A 27,053-nucleotide genomic window follows, 5' to 3' on the forward strand; every position below is an offset into this window, starting at 1 on the left:
TCATATCACAGAGCTGAACCTCCAGGTTCATCACTTACCACTCCTCATGGCACATGTTTACCGCAACACCCTTGGCTTTTTACCACCATCAGCAGAACTAAGGGCCATGAAACTAATACTATCATCATGAAAGTCCAAGTACATATCAATACTGCTGGATTCATCTTTATTCGTCACTGACCATATATATACAATGGAATAGGATTCATCTTTTATATATAATTCTGATATACAGTATACTCCCAATTATTCGGGGTAATGTGGGGGAGAAGACACATGACTAATTGAAAAACATGAGAAATCAAGATACTTTCAAACACACATTCAGAATGCTGTCTACTGGACAAGTAGAAGTGGCAGAATCAGCAGCAGATATCTGCGCTAGCTCAGGTGCAGCTTGGCACATTCATCTTCCGCTGCTGGTATGGCTTAGTGTCTGCTGAGAGAGCTTAAGTTTTGTAGAGTGGCTATATATCTGCAATGTCTGAAGCAAAATGAATATCAGTTTGCCATTTTATCTGTAGTCAAGGATGTTGTCTGCTGTTTCACCCTCTTGAAATTGACTTTGACTAACTTCACATAGCTCACGCTAGCATTATTTACTTTCAAAAAAACAGTAAACAGGGGAAATTTCTGTGCACACTGGCTGCAACAAGCAAAGTTTTAGTCAAAATACGCATTAAGTTATTGATGTAGATAAAACTGCGGGACAACTCAAAACATTTTCGTCCACCCTCAATAACTTCTTTTGGCTCGCAAGCTGATGTCATTCAACGCAAAATGAGCAGGCACCACGTGAAGATTATTGAGTAAACTTCAAAATGTGGTATTTTCTTTGCATGAAAATATGTAGAACTCCGTCCGAACAGGCCTCAGAAGGCCCAATGGAACTCACCAACCGCCGTGTCATTCTCAGCTGATAGGTGTCAGTGGATGTGGATATGAATGGGTATGAGCCACTAGTTCTTAATCAAGTAGCTCCTCAATTGACCTCACATAGGCTGAGTGCATCCCGCTTGCCGCTAGCGTATAGCAGACCCAGATGGTCACCCACCCAAATGCTAGCCCAGCCTGACAGCACTTAACTTCAGTGATCTAACAGGAACCGGTGATATCACCATGGCATGGCTGTTGGCAAAGAATGTAAAAGCAGTATAATTATTAAATTATAGACTTACTGTGTGATACTGATGACTCATTACGACTATTATTGTACAAATTGTCAAAAGTTCACTTTCTGGGTCCTGGTTATGGGATTTCACCTTCTTTTTGTTGTTAATGTTGTGGAAAATTAAAGACAGTTGGGATTGCCTTGGACAAAAGACACCTCTGATCATTTGTGTCATCCACATATTTCTCTTCAAAGTGATCTGAGCAGATGTAACTTGTTATAGTTCAAAACAATGTCCTGTTTCATATTTTCTGCCCATCTCTAAATTAGTTCATGCAACTGAATGCTAAATACACATCAGACATGTTTAATTTACAGGGTGATTCGAAAAGAATATCACAACTTTAGGAATTTAAAACTCTGCAACGACAAAAGGCAGAGCTAAGCACTATCTGTCGGCGAATTAAGGGAGCTATAAAGTTTCATTTAGTTGTACATTTGTTCGCTTGAGGCGCTGTTGACTAGGCGTCAGCGTCAGTTGATGCTAAGATGGCGACCGCTCAACAGAAACCTTTTGTGTTATTGAGTAAGGCAGAAGTGAATCGACGACAGTTGTTCAGCGTGCATTTCGAACGAAGTATGGTGTTAAACCTCCTGATAGGTGGTGTATTAAACGTTGGTATAAACAGTTTACAGAGAATAGGTGTTTGTGCAAAGGGAAAAGTTCTGGACGGCCGAGAACGAGTGATGAAAATGTAGCACGCATCCAGCAAGCATTTGTTCGCAGCCCAGGAAAATCGACTCGCAGAGCTAGCAGAGAGCTGCAAATTCCACAATCAACCACATTGGCACTTATCTGTCTGTAACTACCTCAACGTCAACTACACGAGGCGATGGATCGGCCGCCAGGCAGCCCGTGACAGTGCACTTCATCACTGGCCTCCAAGAAGCCCTGATCTTACCCCCTGCGATTTTTTCTTATGGGGGAATGTTAAGGATATGGTGTTTCGGCCACCTCTCCCAGCCACCATTGATGATTTGAGACGAGAAATAACAGCAGCTATCCAAACTGTTACGCCTGATATGCTACAGAGAGTATGGAACGAGTTGGAGTATCGGGTTGATATTGCTCGAGTGTCTGGAGGGGGCCATATTGAACATCTCTGAACTTGTTTTTGAGTGAAAAAAAACCTTTTTAAATACTCTTTGTAATGATGTATAACAGAAGGTTATATTATGTTTCTTTCATTAAATACACATTTTTAAAATTGTGGTATTCTTTTTGAATCACCCTGTATATTTCACTGAACAAACTGCAAAGATAAATTAAAGGATTTACCAAATAAAGCAGTTCACTTACCACACAGACAAAACGACAGACTGGCTCCTCTCAATGTTCTGACAACTGTCAACATGGCGGCTGAATTAACACTGTAACTCATGTGTTAGCTATTCTATGAAATTTAAACTCATTACGTGCATCATTGCCCCTTGCGGCCGGCAACCCATACAGCTGGTACCCCCGTGCAACGCATGTGCTTTTTTTTATACATGAATAATCCACTAACCGAATATTCCACACATGAATAATCGGGAGTACACTGTACTTAATTACAGACACAATTACTGACAGTTATTCATACATTTTGAATTTTAACATATCTTCACAATTGGTACTTCAAAAAATTCTGTTATATTATAAAGTAGATTTTTCAGCCCAATAAATACAAACTGACCATGCTGAGAGTGGTGGTTTATTAAAGATTTTTAGAGGGCTAACTCTGTGTGAGGGGGCTAGTTTTAGCAGTCTCTGTCTTGGAATACCCAGTTTAATTTTCATCAAAGAGTTGTTCTGGTGAATCTCCTCTGATTTGAAATTATTTTACATTCAGTTTAATGTGTAGCAATGATTACATACATATACAGAAACACAGGCTTACAGTTGTGACTACATTATGGTTTCTAGACAGAGGTCAAGCATAGTCTTTCAGTCCAGCCCCACACATTTCTCATGTGATTTTTTTTATCTTCTATATATCACTTACATGTGAAAAGAGTCCCCATACCAGCAGTCCATAAGGACTGTGGGATTGGAACAGTCCAAAATATGTCAGTCTTAAATATTCGGAAGTGCTAATAACTATGTCTCGTAAGTTTACCCATGATATTCTTTTGCAAATATGACTGATGTGTCCTCTCTGTGTCAACTTTGAGCCAATATAGAATCCTGTAAGTTTAATTGTTTTGTTTCCTATATTTTTAGATAATTCTAACAGAAAATTTGTTAGAGAAGAACCATTTTACAGCAGATTCTTGTGATTCCAGTGACATTTTTTGTAAGACTGGTGTGTCTTGATGGGTTGCAGTTATTGTTGTGTCATCTACATATATAGTAATGTGGAACATGATGTGGCAAATTGATGATTACAATTATGAAAAAGAATTGTCCGAGAACTAATCCTTGTAGTACCTCTGTCTCAACAAATTTCGTCAGAGAACATCTGTTTCTTATAGAGACACGTGATTTCCTGTTAATCCAAGAATTAAGCAATTACTTTTATTGGTGTATTATGTACCATATAAAATTCAGTTCCTCAAGCAATGTGGACACTGGAGATACAAAGTAGGTAATTTACTGCACCATAATTTGAGCATTTTTTTGTTTTTAGTATTATTTGCTGGTCTAGAAGACCAACAAGATAGGATTAATTGAGAAATGATCAAAATTCACACAAACTGCAAGTTTTATCAGAGATTCATTCCAGTGAGAGTGTCATGCAGATGCTCCTCCCTTCTCTTGTGCCTGATATAGCAAGAAAGGGGTATCATATTGGTTTATTTTTAAAATCTGAAGAGTACTCATTCCAAGACAACGCAAACTAATATAATTTACTACAGCATATACTTCACAATATGAGTAATGCAGTTAAATAAGAGAAACTTGAAGTTAAGAAGGAGCTTACTGATAGTTGTTGTTCATAAACACTATTTACTACTGGAACAGGAGAGGGACAATGGCAGTTGGGAATGATGCACCCACTACCCTCCGCCACACATCAGGAGATGTCTTGCAGAGTAGACATGTAGATGTACAATGACGAACCATGCCAAATTAAGGTACAAAGTGTTTTAAAAATATTTAGAAAATACGGAATAACAAAAAAAGGGAATATCAAAAAAAGGAGCCAGTGGTGATATGTTTCATTATGATTATGTCACAAATTAGCTTTGAAGCTTTCAACCAATGTAAGTCATGATAGACGCAAATCTTTCTATCATTGCTGCTACTCCTAATATTCTTTATGTAAACATGGATTTTATGCATTATGTAACTGTTCTGTATTACTTTTTTTTTCAATTAAATTATATGCAGTGTATCAGAAGTTGCTCCCTAAACACCTTCTAAGAATTCCTTCAAGATACAGCACTTCCCTTTTCAGTACTGAAAAATAAATATTGTGGTAAAGCTATGTAAAATAAGCAGCTGGTCTTGGGTTTGGAAACTTATTTACATTTCTTTCCTTAACAGTTTTCCAATAATTAAGTACAAGAAAATCCTATAAAAGATTATAGATTTGTTTCCAAACCAGAAATTAGTATTTGCTGTATTACTGAAATTGGTGGCAACAGGTTCACAAACTTGGCAATTTATTAACAATTGAATAATATCACCAGTGTCTCATCATATGAAATATTATTGAAACTATCACTCACTACCCTCATTACTACAGGCAATAATCAGGAAGTAATTAATTTGTTTCAGTTTCATTATAAGCAGATGAATTATATGAATAATAATGATAACTGACTGAGAAATATTGTGTGACATACAGTTCTATTGTATCACTTAGTATTGGACTATTTATATTAGTAGTTCCCACACCTTCTGCTGGTGCTTTTCTACCTCTCCCCGTTGATATTTCAGGTAAGAACACATCAGTCAACATATATACAACATTTAACATCACTATCTCACTACCCTTCCAGATGAAATTATAATCAGCAGAAACAAGCACATTCCCACAAACATTTATTGAATCATTGTAGAAAGTAGACAATAGCTGATCATTTACATCTTCACAATCAGTAGTATTGGAGTCATCATTCACTTGATAATCTGATTCAGCAGCAGCCTTCATGAATATATTCTTTGAAAATGTCACATAATCTGATCCATTTTTCAAACATACATACTTCGTTCTTGTTTCTGTTGAGTCTGTGGAAAACTTACCTTTTGCAACAGCAGGTAACTGAGTTGTGAAAAAATCCTCATCTCCTAACAAAGCATATGGAGCAACACTCAAATAAGAACTTATATTATTATTGCATGTTTCCTTTGATATTTTCCTAACACATGTTGCATTACTATTAACTAGGTATTTTACTTTCTGTAAAAGAACACATGACCCACTACCCATGCTTAACAAATTTTGAGGTAGTTCAAAATAGCTGCTGTACCTGAGAGAAAAGTCTGAACCAATGTTCCATATCAGCTTAATTGGTTCCCCATACATGTACTGACTGTTCCTGATTACTGCATCAGATGGCAAGTTGGCATCATTGTAGAAACTGTTTTTTCTCTCCTTTTGTTCCACCAATGCATTCAGGACTGGGAGTGAAACAATTTTCTTCATTTCGATGAAGTATTGGCCCAAGTAAGGTGAATTAGCAGTAACATAGCACAGAAGATGAAACCATCCATTGTGCAGAGAATGTAGGTGATGCTTTTCACATGCAAGTGAATCATAATCTGACTCCACCTCATTGTTCGATGTGCAAATGAAGACTTCTTTGTCACGCTGACTGCAATCCTGAAAAATTCATAATTATTGTAAAAAAAAAACAATAAATATGAGCTGTAATCTATGGTACCTAAGAAATAAAAATTATGAATGTATTCAACAGAATCATCTAGTCTCCTAGAGAACACCATTCTGGAATTCTCAGAGTACAGACATTACATTGTAAATACATTACTACACTTCACTGAATTTTAATACAGTTGGTGTGAAGTGATGTGTGTAAATACCAAAGCAGTTTATGGATGTAGGTCATCAATTCTGTCTGTGACAGTTGTGAAATGAAGCCTGCAAAGCACTATTTGTTCAACAAGTGCTATTTTTGTTACATTTGATTAGTATTCTTAAACCCTTCTACCAACTACAAGTGTCAGTTGTCCTAAACTATAAATGGGTTGTTCTACTCTGAAACTGTTACTCATCAACTTCAGATAAGGATTGCCTCCAACTTTGTCATACTTATGATTTCCTAACATTTTGCTCTTTTTGTACCAAACAGACTTGAGTTTCTCCTCAGATTTGTTTTCAAAAACATGAATCTACAACACAGTGCCTGTACCCACCAAATTGGTGCTTTATCTATAAGCCAAACTACTATCAGAAGCAGCTTTCTGATGCTCACTGCAATACTATCATCAATCTCACAGCCAAGCAACACAATGAGGGTGTGGTTTCAGTTCTTAAAATAAGGAATCAATTTGGCACCAACACCTAAATCCACACCTAAATTGGACATCATCAGCGCAGCGGAACAGGCAGCTGTATGGTTTCTACTTGAAGCAACTGAAGAAGTATTTCACATAACCTATTATATTCTCATTTGAACAAAACCTACAAAACTAACCATCTCTAGCAGGACAATGGCAGCCATACGGGAAGTACAAGAAGATCTCGATATCATGGTGTAACCGGCCAACAAAGGTAACACAACTGTGGTCCTATCTCATCAGGATTACACCCAGAAAACGAGGGGCCTGCAGTGCATACCAGACAATTGACACTGAACCCACCAAGAGGGGATCGAGGAAGACAATGGCCATTCTCAAAGAATCTGGCTTGCCAGATGAGGTTATTACCAGGCTTTGATGGAGAGCAACAGATCCACTGAGATTTTATGGACAGTCTATGCCCCATTGTTAACAACACTGGTACCCCAACATACTCACACTCTAAGCACCTGAAGAATTTGCTTAGCCCTTATGTTGGGAAGTGTTCACATCATATTCACAACTCCAGGCATTTTTCTAGATGCCTGAACAACTTTAGGCTTACGAGTACTGACATCCTTGTGAGCTTTCACGTTGCTTCTCTTTTAACAGAGTGCCTTTACAAGAATCCTTAGAACTTATTTGCTAGAAATTTGACACTGACAAGTAACCTTTTTTAGGCATGTCTCAATGTCGACGGACTTTCTTACTGAAGGTGGCTACTACAAGCAGACGAAAGGAGTAGGCATGGGGGTCCACATTTACCAGTTGTCACTGACATGTATATGAAACATCTTGAGGAGGACGCCCTGGAATCAGCCCAAAGGAAACCTACCTTTTCTTCTAATAAGCAACAATGTCTTTGTCATATGGCCACATGGAAGAGAGATGCTCGATGACACACGTCTCAGTTCCATACAACAAAACACAAGTTTTACCATGGAAGTCTGGATGTCCTGATAAAAAGAAAGGGGACAGCACTTTGGGAAGACCTATGCCTACACACGGACAGCTGCTACCACCCTGTGCAGAGGAATGGCAAGCTAAAACTATTGATACATAGTGCTCGCTCCCTTTCTGACAAGGGGTCTTAACCAAAAACTTTAACATCTGATGATGGTATTCTGGAAGGAGGTCTACAAAAAGTGGAAAATTCATAGAGTCCTATGTTCTACAACCCCTTTACAACTGGCAAAAACAGAAGAGAAGTCTCAGGAGAATGCAGCTCCTGCATTTATTCATTTTTGTGACAATTATCTGGCAAGGAGGACAATTTCTTTGGAAGCACCAAGCGAAGGCAGTCTTCTGTCTACCAGCTAAAACACAGGCACTGCTTGGTGGAGTCAAAGATGATCTCGGACTACAGAAATCCAGAGTCTATCACATATAGACGAACATCAAAGAAATCAGAATACCTAAAAATAACACTTTTGTAAAATTAAGTTATCTTGAGGAATACCCTAACAAGTAAGTCCATACAATTGATTTACACTGATAATTTTCACAGCTTTTACAATAAGCACATAAAAAATGAGCCAAAAATATTAACTACCAGCTAATTAACAGTCAACTCCATATTGCAATAAATTTCAGAATTCAATTTCTCCAGTTTTGTAGTCACTTCATCCATACGATTAACTGCAGAAATAGTTTGTAAGTTACACACTATCTCATATGAGAAGACAACTGTAGCCATCAATAGACATCTTGAATAATAACTGCTTGGTTGCTCTTGTAAAGTTTCGTAGCTTAGAAGCCACATCACCACATTAGATATTTTAAATCAGGGCATTAAGCTTGCGAGATGGGCAGGACCAAACATTCTTTGTCTATGAATAAATGACGCAGACAGCAATTCATCAGGTAAACATGCTTTCTGCTTATCTGACGAATTGTTAATTGCATCAGTATTTTGTAGGTATTGTCTGATGCGCTTTACCTCAGTGCAGTCTTACTGTGTTACTCATAGTGACTACAAACTATTCAACCAAGACGACTCTCAGCCATGTTGCTATGAGGAATAGCTGTGTTATAGAAGTCATATGGCCTCCTTTGGTACTGACAGCTTTCTCAGCACATCCCAGCTACAACTGAAGTCACAAATGATGACATTGGAGTTTGGGCTTGTTCTGTGCACCTACATTAGACCTTCACCGACAGCCAGTGGGCATTCAGTAGTGTTCTGAGTGCTCTGCTGTGAATGTCATAGTCAATGCGAGCCCTAAACTTGATCATAGTGAGTTATTTAGTGAATTTTTATTTAGTTTGTAGCAAGTTGTCACGGCTGGTAGTGATAGTAAGCTAAAGTTCTACACAAGTGAAAGAGATAATTTGTAGAATACATGCTTTCACCGAGTGTAAAGCATTTATATGTGCGAATCGCAACTATTGCTTGGAAATGGCAACAATGTAGTCCCCGTATGCATGTCAACCTGCACAAACTGCCATTGTTCATGGATCGTCCTGTAGTCAACTTAGCTAGCAGACAACGTCCACTCAGTGCTTCTATGTACACAAATGCAGATGTAATGGAAGGAGTTAAAGATCACAGAAATATTATATGTAATGGAGTTTGAAATAGATTAAATATATTAGTATGTTCAATGAAGATTTGGACATGTTTCTGAAACATATTAATGTCGCTTAGGCTATACATGTCTTCCAACTTCTACTGAAACAGCTACTCCCGTCAGCCACCTTGCTGAGTCTTCTTAGGGAGAAAGTTTAATGAATATAATCTGAGAACTAGTTGTCTAACCAGTGAAACTGGATAACTATTGGCCACATGCATGAGTGAATTGGAAGCAGTGGCTACCACATGTTTTCATTTTACCATTAAGTTTTTTTTATATTAAAAGGGAAACATTAAAACATTTATTTTTATTTATGATGGTGGTGATAGCCTACACAAAAGCAAACAAGTCATGGACATATCTTCATTCAATGAACCAAGGAAATTTGAACATAAAATGTACATTTTCTTTTGTTTACAGTATAAATGAACTTGAAGACAATATCATGAAAAAGGAAGGCAATGCAGATGAAGAGGAAATCAGATGCACAAACTGCAGAAAGAATTTGATGAAGTTTTGAAAGATCTAATTTGAGACAAAGCACGTGAAATACATGACTTTCCCCTCAGAATTATTGAAATCCATAGGAAACTTACAATAACAAAACTATTACATATTCCTTGTAGGATGTTAGAGATGAGCGAAGTACCCCCAGTAAATTTCATGTTCCATGGCTCATTTGTACAATTAATCATAATGATACGGAACGAGTCATTTTATACTCACATACTACATTCATTTGAAAATATGGCTACATGCTTACTAATTACAAGTTTTTAAAAAAAATAAAGATGTGAACTAGTAATCCCTACCCACCTCCTTTTACACATTGCAGTAACAGAAATTCTTCTACAGAATAGAAGGGACTGTCAAGGATAAACGTTTTTGGTTTCTTTTCAAATTTAACTCTGCTGTCTATCAGACATTTTATGTCCCTGGATAAGTGATTAAAAATGTTGGTGGCAGGACTGTGCACCATTATTTGTACTAGAGACAGCCGTAATATTGAGTAATGAATATCATTTTTTCTTCTGGTATTGCAATTACGTACATCATAGTACTTTTTGGACTGTAGTGGAATATTTACAACAAACTTTGTGGAGGAATAAATTATCATGAAGCAGTAGTCAAAATGCCTAACTTATATCTACAAGATGATCATGGGTGAGCACCACATATTATTCTTATAACAAGTTTTTGAGCAATAAAAACTATTCACAGGAAACCACTCAATAAAACTTTTCTTCTGTTGCTATTAAGTATATTTGGATTGATTAAAATACTAGTCTCATCCGCCAAAAGAACTAATTCTGCTTGTTGCATATTAGAAGGAAAGTCGTTTACATATTCGAAAAACAATAAGGGGCCTCAGACAGAGCCTTGTGGGACCCCATCAGTGATTTCACTCCGGTTAGAATAAGCTCCACTGTTTACACCAACTAAATTAATAGGTACAACTTTCTACCTTCTTTTGGTAACACGTTGTCCATTGGTTGGCTATACCATCAGTTCCATAAAACCTCGGTTTATTTAGAATATAGACTTAAAGAAAAATGTAATAGTTCCATTCCAAGGTGTGAATATTACACAGCCAGTAACTGAACAAGTTGTGATTGCAAACTAAAAACACAAATTATTGATGCAATTAAACACTGGTAGAAAAAGAGGATGAGCAGTTTGGATTCTGGAAAAATGTAGGAACACATGAAGAAGAGATTGTAGAAAGAGAAACCGATATTTATAACATTTTTCAAACCTAGTGAAAGCAAAACACATGAAGCGAAAAGTTATCTACAACTTGTGCAGAAACTAGATTGCAATTACAAGAGTCAAAGGACAAGAAAGGAAAGAAGTCATGGAGAAGGGAGTGAGGGTTGTAGCTCATCCCCAGGGTTATTCAGTCTGTACATTAAGCAAGGAGTAATAAAATCAAAAGACAAATTTAGAAAGATAATTCAAGTTCAGGCAGAAGACACAGAAACTGCTGAAACTTGCCAATGACATTGTAATTCTGTCAAGGAAGACAAGGGGTTGGATGATCAGTTGAATCGATTGGGAAGTATCTTGAAAAGAGATTATAAGATGAATACTGACAAAAGTAAAACAAGGGTACAGTATCCAAGTTAAATCAGATGATGCGTAGGGAATTAGATTAGAAAATGAGACACTAAAATTAATAGATGAGTTTTGCTATTTTGGCAGTAAAATAACTGATAATTGCTGAAGACAACAGAATCTAAAATGCACGCTGCCAATAGCAAAACAGCATTCTGGAAAAGAGAAATTTAATAACACAAAGTGTTAGAAAGTATTTTCTGGAGGTATTTGTCTGGAGTGTAATCTTATACAGAACTGAAACACGGACAATAAATAGTTCAGACAAGAACAGAATAGAAGTTCTTGAAATGTGGACTTTGAAAGTGGGTAGATCAGATAACTAATGAAGACATATTGAATCAAACTCAGGGAACAAAGGACATTTATGGCACAGGGTTCAGGCAGTAGGATACAGCCTGAATAAACAACTGGAAGAATTGTTGTTGTTGTGGTCTTCAGTCGTGAGACTGGTTTGATGCAGCTCTCCATGCTACTCTATCCTGTGCAAGCTTTTTCATCTCCCAGTACCTACTGCAACCTACATCCTTCTGAATCTGCTTAGTGTATTCATCTCGTGGTCTCCCTCTACGATTTTTACCCTCCACGCTGCCCTCCAATACTAAATTGGTGATCCCTTGATGCCTCAGAACATGCCCTACCAACCGATCCCTTCTTCTGGTCAAGTTGTGCCACAAACTTCTCTTCTCCCCAATCCTATTCAATACTTCCTCATTAGTTACATGATCTACCCATCTAATCTTCAGCATTCTTCTGTAGCACCACATTTCGAAAGCTTCTATTCTCTTCTTGTCTAAACTATTTATCGTCCATGTTTCACTTCCATACATGGCTACACTCCATACGAATACTTTCAGAAATGACTTCCTGACACTTAAATCAATACTGGATGTTAACAAATTTCTCTTCTTCAGAAACGCTTTCCTTGCCATTGCCAGTCTACATTTTATATCCTCTCTACTTCGACCATCATCAGTTATTTTGCTCCCCAAATAGCAAAACTCCTTTACTACTTTAAGTGCCTCATTTCCTAATCTAATTCCCTCAGCATCACCCGACTTAATTAGACTACATTCCATTATCCTTGTTTTGCTTTTGTTGATGTTCATCTTATATCCTCCTTTCAAGACACTGTCCATTCCATTCAACTGCTCTTCCAAGTCCTTTGCTGTCTCTGACAGAATTACAATGTCATCGGCGAACCTCAAAGTTTTTATTTCTTCTCCATGAATTTTAATACCTACTCCGAATTTTTCTTTTGTTTCCTTTACTGCTTGCTCAATATACAGATTGAACAACATCGGGGAGAGGCTACAACCCTGTCTTACTCCCTTCCCAACCACTGCTTCCCTTTCATGTCCCTCGACTCTTATAACTGCCATCTGGTTTCTGTACAAATTGTAAATAGCCTTTCGCTCCCTGTTTTTTACCCCTGCCACCTTTAGAATTTGAAAGAGAGTATTCCAGTCAACATTGTCAAAAGCTTTCTCTAAGTCTACAAATGCTAGAAACGTAGGTTTGCCTTTCCTTAATCTTTCTTCTAAGATAAGTCGTAAGGTCAGTATTGCCTCACGTGTTCCAGTGTTTCTACGGAATCCAAACTGATCTTCCCCGAGGTTGGCTTCTACTAGTTTTTCCATTCGTCTGTAAAGAATTCGTGTTAGTATTTTGCAGCTGTGACTTATTAAGCTGATAGTTCGGTAATTTTCACATCTGTCAACACCTGCTTTCTTTGGGATTGGAATTATTATATTCTTCTTGAAGTCTGAGGGTATTTCGCCTGTTTCATACATCTTGCTCACCAGATGGTAGAGTTTTGTCAGGACTGGCTCTCCCACGGCCGTCAGTAGTTCCAATGGAATATTGTCTACTCCGGGGGCCTTGTTTCGACTCAGGTCTTTCAGTGCTCTGTCAAACTCTTCACGCAGTATCGTATCTCCCATTTCATCTTCATCTACATCCTCTTCCATTTCCATAATATTGTCCTCAAGTACATCGCCCTTGTATAGACCCTCTATATACTCCTTCCACCTTTCTGCTTTCCCTTCTTTGCTTAGCACTGGGTTTCCATCTGAGCTCTTGATATTCATACAAGTCGTTCTCTTATCTCCGAAGGTCTCTTTAATTTTCCTGTAGGCGGTATCTATCTTACCCCTAATGAGATAGGCCTCTACATCCTTACATTTGTCCTCTAGCCATCCCTGCTTAGCCATTTTGCACTTCCTGTCGATCTCATTTTTGAGACGTTTGTATTCCTTTTTGCCTGTTTCACTTACTGCATTTTTATATTTTCTCCTTTCATCAATTAAATTCAATATTTCTTCTGTTACCCAAGGATTTCTACTAGCCCTCGTCTTTTTACCTACTTGATCCTCTGCTGCCTTCACTACTTCATCCCTCAAAGCTACCCATTCTTCTTCTACTGTATTTATTTCCCCCATTCCTGTCAATTGCTCCCTTATGCTCTCCCTGAATCTCTGTACAACCTCTGGTTCTTTTAGTTTATCCAGGTCCCATCTCCTTAAATTCCCACCTTTTTGCAGTTTCTTCAGTTTTAATCTACAGGTCATAACCAATAGATTGTGGTCAGAGTCCACATCTGCCCCTGGAAATGTCTTACAATTTAAAACCTGGTTCCTAAATCTCTGTCTTACCATTATATAATCTATCTGATACCTTTTAGTATCTCCAGGGTTCTTCCATGTATACAACCTTCTTTCATGATTCTTAAACCAAGTGTTAGTTATGATTATGTTGTGCTCTGTGCAAAATTCTACCAGGCGGCTTCCTCTTTCATTTCTGTCCCCCAATCCATATTCACCTACTATGTTTCCTTCTCTCCCTTTTCCTACACTCGAATTCCAGTCACCCATGACTATTAAATTTTCGTCTCCCTTCACAATCTGAATAATTTCTTTTATTTCATCATACATTTCTTCAATTTCTTCGTCATCTGCAGAGCTAGTTGGCATATAAACTTGTACTACTGTAGTAGGTGTGGGCTTCGTATCTATCTTGGCCACAATAATGCGTTCACTATGCTGTTTGTAGTAGCTTACCCGCATTCCTATTTTCCTATTCATTATTAAACCTACTCCTGCATTCCCCCTATTTGATTTTGTGTTTATAACCCTGTAGTCACCTGACCAGAAGTCTTGTTCCTCCTGCCACCGAACTTCACTAATTCCCACTATATCTAACTTCAACCTATCCATTTCCCTTTTTAAATTTTCTAACCTACCTGCCCGATTAAGGGATCTGACATTCCACGCTCTGATCCGTAGAACACCAGTTTTCTTTCTCCTGATAACGACATCCTCTTGAGTAGTCCCCGCCCGGAGATCCGAATGGGGGACTATTTTACCTCCGGAATATTTTACCCAAGAGGACGCCATCATCATGTAATCATACAGTAAAGCTGCATGCCCTCGGGAAAAATTACGGCTGTAGTTTCCCCTTGCTTTCAGCCGTTCGCAGTACCAGCACAGCAAGGCCGTTTTGGTTATTGTTACAAGGCCAGATCAGTCAATCATCCAGACTGTTGCCCTTGCAACTACTGAAAAGGCTGCTGCCCCTCTTCAGGAACCACACGTTTGTCTGGCCTCTCAACAGATACCCCTCCGTTGTGGTTGCACCTACGGTACGGCTATCTGTATCGCTGAGGCACGCAAGCCTCCCCACCAACGGCAAGGTCCATGGTTCATGGGGGGACTGGAAGAATATAAAGGTCATTTTTGAAAGGGAAGATACTGCACAAAACACATTTTTAACTTATAACCGATAAATTGTCACAGAATGTTATCAGAAAACCCATAATACTATCATTTATTGCTTTCAAAAAAGTGCTTCATTCTGCAGATAGAGAAATAATTGATAACATCATTGGAGAACTTATTTTTAAAGCAAAACTAGCCTATAAAATTTGTGAAACTCTAACAACTACAATATGTAAAGTGAAATTCATGGGAAAAATGTCTCACCCATTTCAAATAAAATCGTGTGTTAGACAAGGGAATGGCTTATCACCTTTACTGTTTAACTGTGTTAGAAAAATTGTAATGATCTGGAATTTTGAAATAAAAACAGCAAAAAATGGAACCAATAATTCTGATAAGAGAACAAACGGAATTAGGGTAACCTGTCTAGCTTCGCAAATGATTTTGTGACAAATTCAGAAGATCTGACAGAATAAATCTTCTGGAATGAACAGACAGTAGAGCTGGACTCAGAATTCTATCTGGAATAAAATTTCATGACAAATATGTAAAATGCACCACAATACACAGACTTACAAACAGGTAAAAATAGAGCAAGTTAGTATATTTAAATATATTGAAGTAGCCATACAGTAAAATGGACTAGAAGAATTTGAAACAGGTTTAAGAGTTGGAAAAAGCATGTGGTTTATTTAGTATCTGTACTCCAAAAACCATCCTGTTGGCACACATGTAAACTATATGATCCAGCAGCTCTGTATCCATCTCAATGACTGCTGGCAGGGATACTAAACTTTAACTAAAAATACAAGTAATGCACCTCTAGAAATACAAAACTGAAACAGTATGCCATTAACAATTTACAATGAACAGAACAGAAACACTTGAAAGATAAAATATTAGAAAAATAATTGCTGTAATACCAATGGTTGGAAAATGAGATCTTCCAAAATACACAGCAAATATCAGAAGTAAAACCAAAATAAAGATTAATCTTCTTTAGGCACCTCTACATAATGAATGAGTATAGTCTAATGAAATGAATATTTCTGTATTTCTCGAAAAAAAAAAAACAATGCTAAATAAAGGACACTTCTGGGAAAATCAGAAACAAGTCGGACAGACGAAAGGAAAAGATACTATGGGGAGAAAATATAAGGAGCGATGGAATAATAGGAAACAACAAAGAAAGAAAAGACACTGGAGTTGTTATGTGGTCCTAGTTGATCAATATGAAGACATTATAAAAAAATCACCATTGTAATAAAACATTAAGTGCATAATAAATTGCATCTTTTTAATGCATAGCATTGACTTTTACTTATTGGTACAATGACATACTCATGGAAGCAATTTTGACAACTGCATGCTAGAGGTAAAGGTGCTCCTTGTTACCTATCATGTGAGATTGCACTTTGATCCATACTTTACATAAATATTGTCCCTTATGCATTCCTACACCATTCATCAGATTGTGGTGAAACTTTGTTGAGTACTTGTGTTCAAGTCTGCAAAGTTTTCCGAGTTTAGTAGAGGTGACAAAGAAGATTCCTGACATTTGGCAGTGCTGCTGCCAGCTTTCAACTTAACCGCAAATGGCTGCAAGCAAAAAGAATACTCTATGGAGCTGTGATAATACTGAGGCATTGCCACAGAGACATATACAAAATCATTTATACAATAGTATATAGTTTAGCAACAATTGGTGTGTTTCCAGTGTATGAGTGTGCACATACGACATCATTGAATTAAATTAAATAAAAACAGTGCCATTTCAATTAATATATGATACAACACGTGGTGTTAAATGTGAAATTCCAAATACTCATCAACATTAGATAACAGATATCACATTCATTTTCCTTTCTTTTTCCAAGTGATTTTTCAGTAGTAATCATTAGAGACCATATTATATGCATTTGCATATTTGGCTCCTTTTCATCAGTTATTGCATATTTTAACTAAAAACTAGTGACGATACATATTTTTGCTCTATGTTTACAATATTTTAAAAATTTAGATGGGCATTCTCTAGCTCGATCTAGTTTTGATGCCTCACAGATTTACCGCGACCTAGAACTGCGTGCAATCACTAACCGAGAGGCCACTGCCTAGCGAAATTACAGGAGAGGAGCAGGAACAGGCAGACAGAGTCAATGCTCCTGCATCCACACCCCCAGTTAATCCCCTCCACCGCCATACCATACGTGTTGGCAACAATTAAATTAAACTACGCAAGCTTATAGTCGCCCGCCCACTGTTTCAGTTTAGCTGTCCATTTACTTGTACACAGTTGATCATGTTTACGACATGTGGAGTGTAATTTGTTGGGTGCCATGCCGCCCGAGAAAAGAAACTTCGTTTCATGGATACCTGACCATCCTGGAACTTTTACATACGACAGAATTGTTTTATATTGTCAAGTTTGCGAGAAAAACGTTTTGTGCAAACAAAGTTTCAAATAGACCAGCATGTCAAGACGAGTCTTCATATCACAGGGATGCAGAAAAAAGGACAACAACAACCTCTGACAGCTGCAACTTGCAGTAGCAGGGATTTGTCCAAAGGTAACCAAAAAATTTGGTTTAACATGGAGCTATGTGAAGCATTCATTGCAAGCAATATTCCTCTTCACAGACTTACAGACCCTATCCTCAAAGGTTTCCTGTAAAAATATTGCTTAAATCAAAATAAACCAGATGAATCAACATTGTGTAAAAAGTACATACCAACATTATACGTAAATATTCTGGAAGAAAAACACAATGAACTCAATTATTTGGATTTCAGTTGACAAAACAGCAGACACTTGTGACTGCTACATTGCAAATTTAATTGTTGGTGCCTTAAAAGAAGGGCCTTCTTCTTCCTATTTAGAGGCCTGCAAAGAACTTGAAAAAGTAAATCATTCTACAATCACCACATTTGTGAATAAGGGTATTAGAAAAATATTTTCAGAACCTTCTGAAGATGAAAGGGTGTTTGGTTTATTTCTGCTGATGCTCCCTGTATGATCAAAGCAAGATAAGTCCTCCGAGTATTTTATTCCAATTTGATTCATGTGACGTGCTCTGCTCATGGAGTACATCACCTTGTTGAAGAAGTATGTTCCACGTTTGTGACTGTAAATAAACTGATTTCATCCATGAAGAAAGTGTTTCTAAAGGCTTCTGCCTGCACAAGACCTACAAAGAAAAATTACCAAATGTGCCTTTACCTTCCGAACCAGTGGTAAGTCGTTGGGGTAAATGGGTCAAAGCTGTGTTGTTTTACAATGAACATTTTGAGGCCATTAGAGAGGTAGTAAACAACTTCCATATCACAGAGCCTTTGGCAGTTTGCCAGTGCAAGGAAGTTTTTAAGGATTCTAGTATTAAAACAGACATTGCTGTGATTAGCACTCATTTTTCTCATATACCTGAAAGTATTAAAAAGCTTGAAACTCAAGTATTGGCACTGAATGAATCTATTCAGTTAATGAATAAAATTATTCTAGTGAACTCTTCATTGCCACAGGTATTCCCAAGAAAACTTTAAAGAAGTTTGAAAACATTTCAAACAATAACCCAGGCTTTGAACCATTGTGTCAAATTAATAGTTTTATTAATGAGATGGCTTAACTTTAACCAGAAACAATAAGTGCCAACATAGCACCCAAATTAAAATACTGCCCAGTTACCTCAGTTGATATAATACGGTCCTTTTCTGCTTATAAAGATGTTTTGAGTGATCGAAGACACAATCTTACTTCCAAACATTTGGAACAGTACTTGGTCATTTATGTTTACAATAGCAGAAAAATGTAAAATAAATTGGAAATGATCTTTTGGGCCAATGACATTAATTAAAAGTTAATGCTGTTCAAAAAAATTCATGACTGTCTTTTGTTTCTTAAATAAAATATTACAGACTTTTGTACGTGCCCCTCTACGTGTAATACATCTCGAAGATGGTCCTGTACATATCGACTGTTTTGCTGCGACTCACTCGATCGCATCCACTTGTTACCGACAACAATAGCTAAGAAGGAACAATTCTTGAAAAACAGTATTTGTCTCCATTTTGCAAATTTTTAGAAAATAACCCCAAAAAGGTCCCCTTCCTAACCTCTACCAGAAGGTATTCAGAAAATGATAGCAGTGTTCTAAATGTAGCAATTCCTCGTAATTGATATGCGCAGGTTCGGCTCTGAGATATAATGCATGCAGTAACTACCATGTTTTTATATTATTTGATCTTGCATATTTTGACACTTTTCATTCATTTTTAAGCATTTTTCACCCATATTGCATACATATTTTAAGGTTTTTATGATACATATAATCCAGTCTCTAAGTTTATTTATTTATTTAGCCACCTGTGAACATTTGAAAATGTATGGATGTTGTCAGTTTATGTACATTCATATATTTATACGGTTTGCTGTTACATGTAGTTAAACATTGTAACATATAAGTTATTTACAGTCCATATCAAAACATTACATTTAGTTAAATATTGTGAAACAAGAGTTATTTACAATCACTGTGTACTAAGGAATTCACTTATAGTGTAAAAGCAGTGATCCTGCAAAAACAATTTAAGATTTTTCCTAAAGTGGTACATGTTATCTGTTTCTTTTATTTTCTGTGACAGTTTATTATACAGTTTTACACCTTCATACAAGAAGCTATTTTTGAGTCTTATGTTTATTCTTCCTGTCTAGGTGAAGACAGTACTATATGAAAACTGCTATTTGTGCTATAATTTTCTACGTTTTTCTTTATGTCTGCTATGGTTTAGAATATAAATTCACAAGGAACAATTAGAATTTCTAATATTTTGAAAAGTTCTCTGCAGTTGGCCCACTTACTGCTTTTTGTTATAATTCTTACTGCTCTACTTTGCATTTTAAATACTGTTTGTAAATTCTGAGCACTGTTTCCCCAGAAAATAATACCATAACTGATTACTGAATGAACATAAGTAAATCAATTATGCCCACCGACGCAATTCCTAATTGCTTCGTTTATACCTCAAACAGAAAAGAAAAAGGCATCTTGAGCTTCAGCAACAGACAAGCAATGGGGAGCAATACTGGATACTTTTCGAGTACACATTGCTCAATCCAGATGAACACTCTCACTGATTTACATCTAGATGCATCCCATTATAATACTAATTATGACAACAATCTTCATCCAAGTGTGGTTATGAATAATGGGTAAATTACATGTGTATTACAGTGCCCTCAAATTCAACCCAAACCATTGTCAATAGTGGTATCACGTGACAAGTTAGCCTATACGTTTCTTGACAAACATATGTGTTGTGACTTGGCAAGACAGCCAAGCCACTATGATTGGTAGCCGAAATGCACGCGTTTAAGCTCACGCAGGCTGGCGTGAGGTCTGGAACAGTTAAAGGAGTTGAGTCTAGTAAAAATAATACGTAGCTGCTGGAATACTTAACTTTAATCCATAATTGGTGAACATCGGTCTGACGGTACAGGCATCACAAGATAAGTAGCAAATGATAATGGCGCCTTGCTAGGTCGTAGCAAATGACATAGCTGAAGGCTATGCTAACTATCGTCTTGGCAAATGAGAGCGTAATTTGTCAGTGAACCATCTCTAGCAAAGTCGGCTGTACAACTGGGGCGAGTGCTAGGACGTCTCTCTAGACCTGCCGTGTGGCAGCGCTTGGTCTGCAATCACTGACAGTGGCGACATGCGGGTCCGTCGTATACTAGCGGACCGCGGACGATTTAAAGGCTACCACCTAGCAAGTGTGGTGTCTGGCGGTGACACCACATTCCTCCCCCGCAAATCGGCGAACGGTTGTGTTATAAGGCTTCCGCCCGCCATGGGGAGGACCCCCTGTTGACGTATGCAACGAGGTGGGGAGCCTAACAACAGGCGAGGCTGTGCCACCCGCACCCTGCCATTCGGTCCGAGGGGAGCTAGGAAACACCTGAAGACCTAGTCCAGGGTGCACGCCAACATGCGGTGTATGCGCCCATAGAGAGTCAGGAGGGGCCGAAGGGTCGACCTCCATCGGGTCGGAGCACCCGATGGGCGAAGACGACAGATGGTCCGGAGCGGGCAAGAGTTCCATGGCAGAGGACAACTAGTCATGGGAAGCGATCGGCGGCGCGTGACCCAGGGAGGCACCCGGCGTTTGCAGCGACGCGTCCACTGCGGGCGACGCCGGCGGGAGAACAGGCGGCGGCGCCTGCGGCGGCGGCGCGGCGCCATGGGGCAAAATGGAAGGCAGCGTCGGTAACACCTGGGGTTGAGGCGAGCCAGTAGATGGGTCCCCAGGGCGCTGACCGGACGGCACCGTCGCTGAAAGCAGACGGGGAGCGGCAGATCCCGTGCGACGACAGAGGCGCAACTGATTGAGATGCCGACGCACCTCACCAGAGGTCCCCAAACCCAGATACATAGCGCGGCTGAGGCAGCGAAGAATGTGCCCTTCGAGCCAACACCGTGAACCTTGATAGTTGCGGTAGGAGACAACGTCGCCTGGGGCAAAAACAGGTGTCCGCCGTTGCACAGGAACCTGATGCGGTGGATGTAGCAAAGACATCAAGGTTCGATGAGGGCGACCGTGGAGCAACTCAGCCGGCGAGCGTCCATCTCGGGGCTGAGAGCAATACGAAGACATAAAGAGCAATAACGCGTCCTCCCGAGAATGCAACTTTTTCAACTTCAACATCTGTGACTTAAAAGTCCTGACCAGTCGTTCAGCGGCACCGTTCGACTGTGGCGAAATCGGCGCGGGTGTCAGATGTTGAATACCATTGGCCTTCCAGAATGACTGAAATTCTGCGGACATGAATTGTGGGCCATTGTCGGAAACAATAGTCTGTGGAAGACCTTCAATGCAAAAGATAGCAGATAACGCTTGGATGGTGGCAGATGACGTTGTGGAAGACATCCGGACAACAAAAGGAAAATGACTGAATGAATCTACCACAACCAACCATCGAGCATTCCAGAATGGACCAACAAAATCGATGTGTAAGCGTTGCCAAGGGGAAGTGGCTTTTGGCCTTGCAAAGAATTTCCGCGGTGGTGCTGACTGTTGTTCGGCACACACCATGCAAGAAGAGCACATATTCGTAATCGCGGCATCGATTCCGAACCAAGTACAGTGCTGACGAGCTAGTTGTTTCGTTCTCACTATACCCCAATGTCCTTGGTGGAGAAGCTGTAAGACAAAGGACTGTAACGAACGTGGGACCACGACCCTGGACTGATCATTATCAGAACGCGACAGCAAAACACCACGTCGTACAAAAAGTCTCTCCTTGTGAGCAAAAAATCGGCGAAACAACGGATCTCCTATCCGTGACTTTGACAAGGGCCATTGCGTAGCAACAAAACGCAGAACGGTAGCGAGGACAGGGTCGGCAGCAGTCGCTGTAGCTACACGATGAAAATCAATCGGAAACGATTCCACCACATCATCGGTTTCTGAATCAATGAACATGCAAGCAAGTTCGGAAGAACCGAATGCTCTATCCTCAGCAACAGGCAAACGGGACAACGCATCGGCATTTCCGTGCTTAGCAGTGGACCGATACAAGATATCGTAGCGGTACTGCGAGAGGAAAATAGACCAGCGAATGAATTTCTGCGCTGTACATGGAGGTACAGGCTTGGTCGGATAAAAAAGCGATGTCAAAGGTTTGTGGTCAGTGATGATGGTAAAGTGACGACCATACAAGAAATCATGAAACTTTGTAACACCAAATACGAGAGCCAATGCTTCTTTCTTGATCTGTGAATAATTTCTTTGCGCAGACGAGAGCAATTTGGACGCAAAGGCAATAGGCCAATCGTGCGAACCATCTTTGTGCACAAGCACAGCACCGATCCCGAAATTCGATGCATCCACCACCAACAAAAGGGCCTTCCGGGGATCGAATGGCGTAAGGCAAGTATTGGAAAGCAACGCCGATTTCAACTGGCGAAAGGCGCGTTCGCATTCCGTCGTCCAGATGAACGGAACACCCTTATGGCGTACGCGATGAAGCGGAGCTGAAATGGAAGATGCGTGGCGCACATAGCGATGATAATAATTGATTTTGCCCAGCACACTCTGTAGCTGCCTCCAATTCTGCGGCGAAGGCAAGTCTTGTATGGCACGGAGGTGCTCAGGACTGGGATGTATGCCTTGGGCATTGAGAACGTGTCCCAGATATGGCAAGTCACAAGCAAAAAACACACATTTGTCCTTCCGCAAGCGAAGACCATTTTGTCGCAAGACCTGAAATAATGTTCTGAGATTGGCTAAATGTTCTTCTTCTGTCTTTCCGGAGATCACAATATCAGCCAGATTGTTTGCTGCAGTAGGGACCCACGCACAGTTTGTAGATATTGCTGAAACAATGCAGGGGCGGATGCACACCCGAATGGCAGTCTTTTGAATCGATACAAACCAAGATGCGTGTTAACCACCAAAATGCGCTGAGATTCTTCGTCCACCGGTATTTGCAAGTACGCATCTGCTAAGTGTAACTTCGAAAAATATTTACCCAGGCACAGTTTGTCAAAAAGATCTTCTGGGCGGGGTAAAGGAAAAGTTGCAGTCACTAATTGTGGATTCACTGTTGCCTTGAAGTCCACACAAAGTCTCAATTGTCCGGAAGGTTTTTGCAAAATTACTAAGGGTGATGCCCAGAGAGAAGCCTGCACACGTTCAATTACACCTTGTGATTCCAAATCGTGTAATGTTCTTGCGACCTCATCACGCAATGCGTCGGGAACATTGCGCGCTCTGTAAAATTTCGGTTGCGCGTTTACTTTCAGTTCCAAATGTACTTTATAGTTCTTAGCGCAACCGAGGCCCGGTGCAAAAATGTCTGCAATTCATCACATAGACGAGAAACACTGTCTGAAGGCACAGTCTGGTTCACTGATAGGACCTGATTGACTATAGACAAGTTAAACAACTGCAATAAATCGAAACCAAACAAGTTCGCTGGAGCAGAAGAACAAAGGAAGTAAAATGAAACAAGTTTTGTTTGTCCCTTGTATGTTACAAGAAGGCTGCACTGTCCTAACACAGGGATCGCCTATCCGGAATAACTAGTTCGCTTAACATTTGCAGCACGCAACGGAGGTGTGCCCAGCTGTTTGTACGTGTCGTGATTGAGTAGTGAAACTGCAGCTCCGGTATCGAGCTGGAACGGTATCACATTGCCGATGTCCAAATCAACAAAAAGTTTATTGTCCTGTTGACGACAAGAGCGACTGTCTCGTGCAACGTGAACTGACACTGGTACAAAATCACTTGCGACTTGACGGGATTTCCGTCGACGTTGACGCACACTTTTTGTGGGATGAACACAGGCACTGTTAGTGAGAGCGGCACTGGGCGGAGTGGAATGAACTACATGAATTTCCATGGGCGAAGTTTCGCAAGCCGGAGTATCCTTGGTTCGATTCCGATTCCGGCGCGAAGCAAAGGGCCTGGAATGGTTTTGAGCTTCCATTCTGAGCTTTTTCTGGCAAACACTTTGAACATGTCCTTTTTTATTACAGTAAAAGCAAATAGCCTGACGTGACGGGCAATTCTCACGCGAATGTCTAGTAGCACACCGCGGGCATGATTTTAGCACTGCATTTGCTTGCCGGCGCGGTACACGTGGCTGAGAGCCTGTCGACAGTGGCGCGGTCGGGCGTGAGGACTGTTTACTGTTCCGTGCAGCTCGCCCGGCGGGCCTGTTAACTTGACACACAGGTGGCAAAGTTTCAAATGATTCCTGAGCAAAGTCAGGTGTGTCCTGCCGATCCAATATGTCCATCACTTGTTGAAGGGAGGGATTGACTAGTTTCAAAATCTGTTCCCGTATACGAACATCAGAAAAGTTCTGTGCAATTGCATCACGTACCATAGTATCTGAATAAGGGAGTCCACATTGACACTCAAAAGCACAATCCCTAGTAAGGCCTTGCAAGGTTGCAACCCACTCCCGATTAGTCTGACCTGCCATACGCTTCGTACAAAAGAAGGTATACCTTTTTGCAACTACATTGACTGATTCTTTGAAATATGCATCTAATGCAGACAAAATTTCGTCGTAGGACAGAGTTGCTACGTCGCGTCAGGGAAACAATTTGACTATCACACGGTACGTGGACACTCCGACACAAGAAAGGAGAAAAGGCCGCCGCTCGTTACCTTGAATTCTGTAGACGGCGAGATGGAATCCAAATTGGCGTGACCACTCCGTCCAGCTTTCCAGTGCCGCATCAAAAGGACGAAAAGGTGGTGCAACTGCGTGTTGTGGCTGCGGTAGCGGTGAAGCGGCGGTTGCCGCATCATTTTGCAGTGCACGTTGACCCTGGACGAGCTGTCCAAGGGCATCCAATAAGGCCTGCGTCTGCTGGTTCTGTAAGCGATAAAATTCGGACAGTACATCTGGAGATTGTGGCGAAGCCATGACACATGTAAATCAATACAAACGCAAAATTCTCGTCACCAATTTGTTGTGACTTGGCAAGACAGCCAAGCCACTATGATTGGTAGCCGAAAGGCACGCGTTTAAGCTCACGCAGGCTGGCGTGAGGTCTGGAACAGTTAAAGGAGTTGAGTCTAGTAAAAATAATACGTAGCTGCTGGAATACTTAACTTGAATCCATAATTGGTGAACATCGGTCTGACGGTACAGGCATCACAAGATAAATAGCAAATGATAATGGCGCCTTGCTAGGTCGTAGCAAATGACATAGCTGAAGGCTATGCTAACTATCGTCTCGGCAAATGAGAGCGTAATTTGTCAGTGAACCATCTCTAGCAAAGTCGGCTGTACAACTGGGGCGAGTGCTAGGATGTCTCTCTAGACCTGCCGTGTGGCAGCGCTCGGTCTGCAATCACTGACAGTGGCGACACGCGGGTCACTCGTATACTAGCGGACCGCGGCCGATTTAAAGGCTACCACCTAGCAACTGTGGTGTCTGGCGGTGACACCACAATATGCAAGTACAGTTTATGTCCCCAAATGACATATTTGGTGCAACAAATATCATGTGTGAGAATTACGTAAGAACATTCAAAGTACAATGGAAAATTTACAATTGTTCATTATCACTACCACCACCGCCAAAGGTAGATCACAAATTTCTTCAAATTTGTTTCACGGAAAATTCTGATGAACAAATCAATTAATGGTGTCAATTCAATATGTGTAATAATAAGAAATTGTCACTGTATTACAAATTCGATTCTATCAACACAACAAATTATTTCAATTGTCCGGAACTGTCCTTAAACAAATACCAGCTGATTCAAGCTGAGAAAACATCCGCTGGCCACCACAAAGGACAGTAGAATGCACCAACTACTGATGAAGCTGTGACATTTATAGTTGGCAAAGAAATCTTCTAAAACTGTTTCCAGTACAACACATAGCTTATGACAGAACTGTGCCAAAACCAAAGCAGTGGACTGTATTTCCTAGATGCACCCAGAGCTACAGGCAAAACTTTTCTCATTTCATTTATTATAGCAACCATATGATCATGAAAAGACATTGCACTGCCAATCGTATCATCTGGAATTGGGGCACCTATTTTGGATGGTAGCGCAACAGTACAATCAACACTGAAATTGCCACTGAATATGCAAATCAATGAGATATCAACATGTAATATCAACAAAGATTCTGGAATGGGTAAAGTGCTCAAATCATGTCACCTCATTATGTGGGACAAACATAATCTACCACTCAAAAAAGGTTAGGAAGCACTTCATCATACACAGAAATTTTAGGGGAAATTAAGAAACTTCCGTTTGGTGGGACACTCATTTTATCATCTAGCGATTTTCGACAAACTGCACCAGTTACACTGCATTCAGCAGCCACTGATGAACTTAATGCTTGTCTCAATCATCAGTTTTGAAGCAAAATCTGTAGAAATTCACTTTAAAGGCCAATGTCTGTCTACAACTACAACACGACACATCTGCTGAATGTTTTACAATATATCACAGTGCCAACAAACTTCTGTAAAACCACAGTAACCACAGACGAATTGACT

The 27,053-nt window shown here is 39.8% G+C and overlaps 1 protein-coding gene across 3 annotated transcripts in view; it reads right to left on the bottom strand.

Moving 5' to 3' along the window:
* Window positions 1–4,703: 4,703 nt before the first annotated feature.
* LOC126475469 (uncharacterized) overlaps window positions 4,704–27,053 on the bottom strand; it is a 54,906-nt gene continuing 32,556 nt past the window's right edge. Inside the window, exons 2-3 of one of the 3 annotated variants that reach the window (XM_050103355.1) lie at window positions 25,195–25,405; window positions 4,704–5,922 (exon numbers count right to left, since the gene is read on the bottom strand). In XM_050103355.1, the coding sequence (XP_049959312.1) occupies window positions 4,861–5,922; window positions 25,195–25,380 (1,248 nt within the window). In that variant the 5' untranslated portion in view covers window positions 25,381–25,405 and the 3' untranslated portion in view covers window positions 4,704–4,860. The remainder of the gene's footprint in view (window positions 5,923–25,194; window positions 25,406–27,053) is intronic. The other 2 variants (XM_050103356.1, XM_050103354.1) reach the window with 2 other exon arrangements.

The sequence above is a fragment of the Schistocerca serialis genome, chromosome 4 (assembly GCF_023864345.2).
Source record: "Schistocerca serialis cubense isolate TAMUIC-IGC-003099 chromosome 4, iqSchSeri2.2, whole genome shotgun sequence".
Lineage (NCBI taxonomy): Eukaryota > Metazoa > Arthropoda > Insecta > Orthoptera > Acrididae > Schistocerca > Schistocerca serialis.